Source organism: Sinocyclocheilus anshuiensis, unplaced genomic scaffold (assembly GCF_001515605.1).
Source record: "Sinocyclocheilus anshuiensis isolate Anshui unplaced genomic scaffold, SAMN03320099.WGS_v1.1 scaffold205, whole genome shotgun sequence".
In the NCBI taxonomy this organism is placed as follows: Eukaryota; Metazoa; Chordata; class Actinopteri; order Cypriniformes; family Cyprinidae; genus Sinocyclocheilus; species Sinocyclocheilus anshuiensis.
Window position 1 is genome coordinate 3,144,114 of NW_015536497.1, and position 9,419 is coordinate 3,153,532.

General features: G+C 39.6%; 1 protein-coding gene across 5 annotated transcripts in view; it reads right to left on the minus strand.

Annotated features, from left to right (window-relative positions):
• Nucleotides 1-7,170, minus strand: part of LOC107688184 (V-type proton ATPase 116 kDa subunit a-like) — a 26,939-nt gene extending 19,769 nt beyond the window's left edge. For 4 of the 5 annotated variants that reach the window (XM_016485816.1, XM_016485807.1, XM_016485800.1 and 1 more), the window contains exons 1-3: nucleotides 6,506-7,170; nucleotides 4,725-4,803; nucleotides 4,251-4,348 (exon numbers count right to left, since the gene is read on the minus strand). In XM_016485816.1, the coding sequence (XP_016341302.1) occupies nucleotides 4,251-4,348; nucleotides 4,725-4,803; nucleotides 6,506-6,616 (288 nt within the window). In that variant the 5' untranslated portion in view covers nucleotides 6,617-7,170. The remainder of the gene's footprint in view (nucleotides 1-4,250; nucleotides 4,349-4,724; nucleotides 4,804-6,505) is intronic. The other variant, XM_016485791.1, reaches the window with a different exon arrangement.
• Nucleotides 7,171-9,419: the final 2,249 nt, after the last annotated feature.

Below are 9,419 nucleotides of genomic sequence, written 5' to 3' on the forward strand. Positions count from 1 at the left end.
GAATATAACCCCCTTCAGATAGCACTGTCTAGGCAAGGGCTCAAAGAGACTGCTACTTAAAGACCCTAAAAGGGGGGCAGTCACTGAGCTAGCACACAGATATCCTCAGATAGCTGTGCACCTAGGAAGGGCTACCAGAAGGGGGACCGTCTGAAACTTCCCAGACCACAAAGAGTGGGCTGTCTACTTGCAACCTTAGCAGGGGAGACAGCACTGTCTAGGTAAGGGCTCAAGGAGACCGCTACTTAAAAATCCTAAGAAGGGGAGCAATCACTGAGCTATCAACAGCTAGTCCCGCACGGCTACTAAATAACCAGGTAAACCCTCCTATGAGGCTGCCCAGACCACAAAGAGTGTGCTATCTACTGGTAAGGGCTCAAGGAGATCGCTACTTAAAAACCCTAAGAAGGGGAGCAATCACAGAGCTATCAACAGTTAGTCCCGCACAGCTACTAAATAACCAGGTAAACCCTCCTATGAGGCTGCCCAGACCACAAAGAGTGGGCTATCTACTTACAACCCTAGCAGGGGAGATAGCGCTATCTAGGCGAGGGCTCAAGGAGACCACTACTTAAAGACACTAGGAAGGGGAGACAGCACTGTCCAGGTAAGGGCTCAAAAGACTGCTACTTAAAAACCTAAGCAGTGGAGCAATCACTGAGCTAGCACATAGCTATCCTCAGATAGCTAGGCTGTAGGTAAAGGGACCACTCCATAAGAGGGCTCACCTCAACCACAATGGAACACAGCTAGCCTCAGACAGCTGTATTCAGGTAAGCCCAACCCACCATACCAATAGCTGGAATATAACCACCCTCAGATGGCTATACTAAGGAGGTCCCCAATCCGCGTCAGAGCCTAGATAGCCTTCCTACACAGCTGCCCAGACCACATAAAGTGGGCTATCTACTTACTACCCTAGCAGGGGAGATAGCACTGTCTAGGCAAGGGCTCAAAGAGACCGCTACTTAAAGACCCTAAAAAGGGGAGCAGTCACTGAGCTAGCACGCAGATATCCTCAGATAGCTATGTACCTAGGAAGGGCTACCAAAAAGGGGGACTGACAGCAACTACCCAGACCACAAAGAGTGGGCTGTCTACTTATAATCAAAGAGGGGAGGCAGCAATGTCTAGGTAAGGGCTCAAGAGACCCCTACTTAAAACCCTAAGCAGGGGAGCGATCACTGAGCTAGCACATAACTATCCTCAGATAGCAAGGCTCTAGGAAAAAGGGGCCCACTCCATGAGAGGGCTCACCACAACTGCAGTAGAACACAGCTAGCCACAGATAGCTGTATTCAAATAAGCCTGTCCTGCCAAAAACAATGGCTGGAATATAACCACCCTCAGAAACCTATATTAAGGAGGTCCCCAATCCGTGTCAGTCCCACAGTAGGCTAGCAAAGCACCGTGCTATTGACCAAGATCTCACAAGAGGGAGATCCAGACCATCAGTAAATGATTCGCTAAAGAGCGAACACAAACATCATAGTCCGAGATCAAGCCTGATGTAAGCAGTAGCCATAGCACAAGAGAGCTCGACACAGCTATCCTCGAATAGCAGTTCTCTCAGATAAGGCTGAAGATTTCCCAGGCCACAGAAGCGGGCCATCTATTTAAAACCCCGAAGGGGAGACAGCACAGTCCAGGCAAGGGGCTCACAGAGACCACAATCTAAAAACCCTAAAAGGGAAGCGTTCTCCGTGCTGGAACACAGCTATCCTCGAATAGCAGATTCCTAAACCTAGTTATCAAAATCTAGGCTAGAATATAGCTGCCCTCAGACCGCCATATTCCAGAGCAAAAAGATATTCCCCATAACCACTCTAGGTGCTGAAAACCCTGGGAGAGAAAACTCGCAAGCCTCTCTCCACAGGATATTTAAATATTTTCACACCAAGCGAGGCTCTCCACACACATTAACATGCATATTAGAGAGGCACGGCCGAGCTGAATATAGCTCCGCCCACGATCTCGCAGGATCAGGGCTGAAACGACTCTGTGCTCACATTTCATTGTCATAACAACCCAACAATATGCGTGGCATCTGACAACAGTATAGAGAGGGTGTGCGGATGCCACAGATTAAAACAATGACCGCGAGTTGAGATAACTGAGACACAAAAGCTCTGTTCCGTAACCCTCGGGAATAGGAACAAACGCGAGCGGAGCCTAGATATGGCTGAGCTAGAATACAGCTGTCCTCAGCAAGCTATATCCAAAGGGTCTTATGAAATGCTCGTAGACCAAGATAAACCATATACAGCTAGCCTCAGATAGCCAGGTAAGACGTTCCTTACTTACTTGCTTACAACCCTGTCAGGGGAGATAACACTGTTAAGGCAAGGGCTCAAGGAGACCGCTACTTAAAAAACCCTAAGCAGGGGAGCAATCACTGAGCTAGCACATAGCTATCCTCAGATAGTTAGGCTCTAGGAAAAGGGACCACTCCATAAGAGGGCTTATCACAACCGCAATGGAACACAGCTAGCCTCAGATAGCTGTATTCAGGTAAGCCCAACCCGCCATACCAATGGCTGGAATATAACCACCCTCAGAAAGCTATATTAAGGAGGTCCCCAATCCGTGTCAGTCCCACAGCAGGCTAGCAAAGCACCGTGCTATTGACCAAGATCTCACAAGAAGGAGATCCAGACCATCAGTAAATGATTCGCTAAAGAGCGAACACAAACATCACAGTCTGAGATCAAGCCTGATGTAAGCAGTAGCCATAGCACAAGAGAGCTGGACACAGCTATCCTCGAATAGCAGTTCTCTCAGATAAGGCTGAAGATTGCCCAGGCCACGGAAGTGGGCCATCTATTTAAAACCCCGAAGGGGAGACAGCACAGTCCAGGCAAGGGGCTCACAGAGACCACAATCTAAAAACCCTAAAAGGGAAGCAGTCTCTGCGCTGGAACACAGCTATCATCGAATAGCAGATTCCTAAACAAAGACTTCAGCACTTACTCGAGAACTTGTGCCAAGGGGAACCCAACCTAGTTATTAAAATCTAGGCTAGAATATAGCTGCCCTCAGACCGCCATATTCCAGAGCAAAAAATAATTCCCCATAACCACTCTAGGTGCTGAAACCCCTGGGAGAGAAACCTCGCAAGCCTCTCTCCACAGGATATTTAAATATATTCACACCCAGAAGATTTCCCAGGCCACAGAAGCGGGCCATCTATTTAAAACCCCGAAGGGGAGACAGCACAGTCCAGGCAAGGGGCTCACAGAGACCACAATCTAAAAACCCTAAAAGGGAAGCGTTCTCCGTGCTGGAACACAGCTATCCTCGAATAGCAGATTCCTAAACCTAGTTATCAAAATCTAGGCTAGAATATAGCTGCCCTCAGACCGCCATATTCCAGAGCAAAAAGATGTGCTTCACGTGCTTCAGTCATGTAGGCTGCATTCCCCAATGTGCCCCCTAGGGGGCGCAGCGTTGAGTTCCCTAGAAGGGGAACTTTCGTTAACTCTACAATAAGTACATCCACTTCGGCAGCAAATTACTCTTCAACAGTGATGCTATAGAGCTACCGTAAAAACAGAAGTTCAAAGACAAAACTGGAGATGGCTGCACACTGGTTTCTCAGATGCATGAGGTTTATAGTGTTGCAATCATAGACTGTATAAAAACATGGACGTAGTGTCTGTGACGTCACCCGTAGATTTCCAAAGAGCGTTTTTGAAGCTCAAAGTGGGCGGAGCGGGCCATCGCCATCTTGGCAGCGCGTCACCGTGCGTCACTCCCGGAGGATCGAAAATGGGCAAAGAGGCGGGAGCTGGTTGCTGAAACCACGCACACCTAGCTTGGTTGCAATGTATGAAGCACAACATACACAGAAGTGTGTGACCAACTTGAACCCACTGCGAAATCTCTGTGGGGAAATCTTTCACCCCTCACACTAAATTCTTGTTTGTGTGAATCCCTTTTGGAATTCCTGGATTTTGCCAGTGAAAATCCGCTAAAACACAGTAAATGCAACTGTGTCTATAATGCTGTAACGCTGAGTGTCTTGGGTGGTTTCCAGCTGATGGTGTTCTGAGTGCTTGTTAGGCTGTTTCTAGAAGGTTGCTACGGTGTTATATGGTGCTATGGTATGGATTAATTAAAAATTATCATATTTAATTTTCATTAAAGAGAACTCAGAAGCGGGACACTATTTATGGGAACTAGAAAAAGCCTGTTTGGCACACTGACCTTGTCTACTAAAGCAGCTAATGTCAGTACATCTCAGCACCTACCATGATCTTGAAGACATTTTTGGGTGCAGGAGCAACAGGAGGGATTTCAGCCTCTGGCACTGCAAGATTAGCCTTCCTGATTTCCCGCAGCAGATACCCTACAGGTGATGGAAACAAAGAAATGGAGTTTTAAGCACTGATTCAAGAACACACAAAAACATTCAGTTTTATTAGATAAACATAACAATGCAATCACATCAAAAAAAGCCAGATTCTGAACAAATTCTGTTCTAATGTACAAAAATAGTCTATTCTGTGCTTTGATCTTTTGATTCTAACTTTATGGCCTGTGCAAAACACCTTTAAGGCTAAGACAGAAATATATTGCAAAAAAATATTTTTTTTCTTTATTTCTTAAAAAATACAGAAAAATAATAGTACCATTAAAGACAGATTTTGAATTTCAAATATCCTCAGCAGGAGAGGTTTAGGCTTGACCTAAAATTTACAGAGTGTTTAATAAAGATCTCTTACCCAGAATCCTCTCCATCTCCTCACATCTCTTGATCTCACTGACAAAGCGGCACTGGAAGGAGCTCATGCTGGGGTTGAGCTGGAACAGGTCATCAGATTATGACTTATATGTTTGACACAACAACATATTACAATCTAGAGGCAACAATACAAGGCTTTGGCCATTACATTAATAAAATGATATTTGGTCATTGTTGAGATTTCAGCATTGCATAATAATCGGGTCCGCTTGGGTTAATTTCCTCATGTAAAATTCAACATAAAATCATCATAAAACTGGTTTACATGACTCATGCACTCTATTTCAAGTCTTCTGAAGTCATACGATAATTTTGTCTTCCACTCCAGTGAGGTGTTAACCAACCAGATCCAGATCAGTGAGCTGAACCTGAGAACAGGATCAGATAGATATGTGAATGAATCATTCAGACCAGTTTTGAACCGCATCAGTGAATTAGTTGAAAAGATCACTCGAAAGAATGATTACTTCAGATATTAAACAAGATTAGCTAAGATGTTCACTGCATAATATATTACATGTTGAAATGTTCCTCACACAAAGCTATTTATATATTTATTATAGCCCCAATTCTCATTCACTTGACCATACTGAATAAGTTTTTTTATTTATTTTTTATTGTATTGTACAGAGGAAAATAAGCCATATGAGTTTAGATCAACATGAAGATGAGTAATAATTCATTTTTGGAATGAAAAAATTCTCAAGTTATTAGACAATCAAAATGGACACTTTAAGTTAAAATTCATACAAATGCATAAGGGAAAATGTATATCTTAGGACCAGTGTTATTTTAGTATTATTTACATAATATTATCAGTATTTTTATTAGCTTTTATATTATATTTTGCCATTTTAGTTGATGTTTTACTAATTTTGTTATGTGCTTTTTCAATATTTAATATTCAATATTAATATTAATATTAATAAATAATTTTGGTTTATATTTCTTTCAGTTTTAGTGTAGGTAACTAGTGCTTGAACAAACTTTTTTTGTTATTATTATTTCAGTGAGTTGCCAATGCAACATTTATAATTTTCATTAAAGCTTTTCAACTTATATTTATATTTTATTTTAATCTAGGTTCACTTAAGTTGATAATGATTTTTAATAGTTTTAGTTAACAACAACAGCATTGCTTAGGACCTGTTGACTGGTCACCATTATGCATTCATTTAAAATGTAACAAGCTGCATGCATAACAAAAGAACTAGCAAAAAATTTTTTTTTTTTTTTTTTTAATCTCAGAATTGTTTTGTCAACTTCGATTACTGACGCCAACCTAACAGTAGGCCACACGTAACCAACACAGGGCCAACATTAAGTTGTTAATGAGTGTCAAACAACCTCAGGGTGAATAGAAAACACGGGCTTTTAAACAGACTTTTGCTCTGTTTTTTAGCAAGCAATTGATCCAGCTCAGCGTTAACCAGGACATCAGCCTCTCTGTGTGACCAGGCCAAAATGTGCACACTTCAACACGCATTTAATTAAATCCGTTTCACACCTATAAGCGACACTTTCCATGCAGCAAAGAAGCATGGGTTGCCAAGTAATGCCGATAATTTACGGTCAATTTATTCCAATCTGTCTGTTCTGAGAATTCAGGCTGTGGCTCGAAATCTACATAGACAGCATTTTTGGGGCATCAGGTGCACGCAGCATCGCTGATTCGGAACGCGCCTATGTCCCAGAAATGCTGTCTAACTAGGTAGCTCACTAGGATTTGATACACACCCGGTGAGTCCAAACCAAACTTACATCTCGAAATTCGACCAGTCCCATCTCTCCGAGTTCGCTGATGCAGTCGTACGCCGAACCGGACTGCAGGAACAGCTGCGCCAAGCACATCTCCTCACTCCGAAAGCCCATCTTCTCTCTCCTCTCCACCTTGATCCCTCAATCCGCCTCTGGCCTTTGCGATTCACTTTAATACTACAGCACGACCAACCTGCCGCGAGCGTCAAGTGTTCAACACAAAAATTCAATCTCAATGCATTTCCGTTTGACTAAAATGATGCTCGTTAGCGCGCATTCTGAATTATTGAAGATTGTGATGTCTGACTGAGCCGGGATGAGATTAAACTGTACCGAAAATCATTAACCTAGGAAAGCTATTTTTAGCAACCTAGTGAATATTCTTAGCATTATCATGCAAATACTACAAATTAAACTGCAGATGTAACATTGATGCAACACAGTGTCTTATCTAGCTGGCTGGACAATAATAATCGATAGGCGTCTGTACCTTTAATTGCCGTTTTGCCATTGAAACGACAGAAATAACGTAAGAGATTAAAGGCGACTGAAGGGAGGCTGCCAAACAAACAACTAAACGCTATCCAGCCTTAAAAACGTACGTATAAAATGAAGTCTTGGTGTTTAAATAGATCGCATTATAAAAAGATCACTCCCTTGAAGCACAAACCCTGGCAGTGTACAGATTGCGGGTTGCCAGGTACTTTGTTAGCAAATCCCCCTTCTTCTATTTAACGCATTTTAAACGTACAAAAAGAAATGTTTGAAAAATAGTTAAAACATAGCATAAACATATGATATATATTAGTATATGATAATGTGCATTTATGAGAGACGACCGACCATTTAGCAAAATAGTTCTCTTACAAAACACATTCACAACTTCACCTTTTCACTTTCTGCAATTAGCTTCCTTGTCTATGGAGTGATTTAAAAATTAAATATAATGAAATTAATATAAATTAAATAAATATATACAAATAAATGAAAATACGTGTATTTCTTACCTTATTTATTTCATTGTACTTTTATGTCAACATTTCTTGATGTATTTAATAATTTCATTGTTTTTTATTTTATTTAGTCTGTTAAATCACTCCATCTTCCATGAAGTGTGACTATATTTAATAAAATTATAATGACTTAATTATGAAATGCCAGCATAATTTCAAATAACAAGAACCGTTATTATACAAATCCATAACGAACCCATGGCTTGCAAATATTTTATCTGCTTAAGATCCACTCAGTAATTTTTGTATATGTTGCAGTGGCTGTAAATAAAATAAAGGTTCATTTAAAATGATATATGATTGCTATAAAATTGAGTAGGAAAATGTATGTAACAGATCTAATAACAATAATAATACCCTAAATTATAAATCCTAAATGTCTTTATTGCTAAGAAAACAAGTTTGTCTGGTAAGCGTTTTTCTGCAATCTGGCAACCACATCATCATTTAATATATTCTGTGCAGTTTTCTACCAGACCAGGGGCAGGCCATCTGCCTGTCCTTTGTTTAAATGCCTGAAAATTAGAAGATTTATAGGCCAAAACAAGACTTTGTTGTGAACACCAACTCACAATGAAATATAATATTTTCAACAGAACAAGTTACAGCAGATACAATCAGATTGTAATGGTCCTGATGTGACAGTGACGTCATATAACTCCACCTCATCCTATATTTATGCTAGTACATTTATGTAGAGCACCATAAATTGACTTACTTTGGTTCCAGTTAAATGTTCTTCTCAAAGCAAATGCAGATACTCAGAAAAAGCCAAACTGTCATGAAAAAAAGAGCATCCAAAAGTAACGTTTCTTTATACTACATGCAGTATGTGCAAAACGCCTGACAGGATTTATGAATGTGGCCCAGCCCTAATCACTTCACATCGCTTAAGAATACAAAAAATAACAATAGAAATAATACTTTATAAAGGTGCATATGAAGATGATAAATTCACCATGTTTACTTAAAATCTCAGCAGTTATTTAGGCCATAATTATTCAGCTTACAAAACAGGTTGGGAACCCATCATCAAGTGGAGCATGAGAGTATCATGAATGTTAAAATGAATTTATACTCAGGGTTTTCAACCAAGATCCACTCAGTAATTCTTCTTCTTATCATCTGATAATTAGTATTATAAGTTAAAACAAAAAGAGAGCAAAACCTCTGATTTATATAGGGCCGGCTGCAACTACAGCAAAGAAAATATCAGAGAAGAGAGGCTTTAAGGTAAATGTAGATGTCCCCAAAAAAAACATTTTAACAATCTCGATTCTTAAATTAAACTTTATGAATGTACCAAATAAGAGGGTTACCTGTATAGTTTACAGTTTCCTTTAAAAATAGGCATGCACCTGAAATACTTAATAAATAATAGTTAATTTCCGATTATCATCATAACTAGCCATTGTTGGCACTTTCTTTTTTTATGTTGGGAAATTATATTTGTAAACTGAGGATTTTAATGTTTAAAAATGTTTGAATAAAATATTGAAATATTAAGTGTCAGAAGTTACGGTTATTATTTATTAGTAAGTTAACCAAAGGATTAATCATAAAATAATAGATAATCGTTAGATTAATCAACTAATCCAAATAAATAAATAAATACATTCATGGGGAGAAAATCGTTAATGTCAGCCCTAAATTTATACCAATCTAGAGTTGAATCTTGATCAGAATTTATTCTGTAATAAAAACAAAAAAACAACAACAGTGTTTTGCATTTATAAGAAAAAAATGAAAATGAAAAGGTGTTTATTATTAAAATTAAGTTGTTTTTTGTGACACTTTAAATTATGAGGATTTTGGTTAAGATTTTTTTACATCATCAGGCATGATGTTCTAAAAATTATTGTTCAAGTAATAATTAATGTAAAGAATATTGTTCCTCTGTCCCT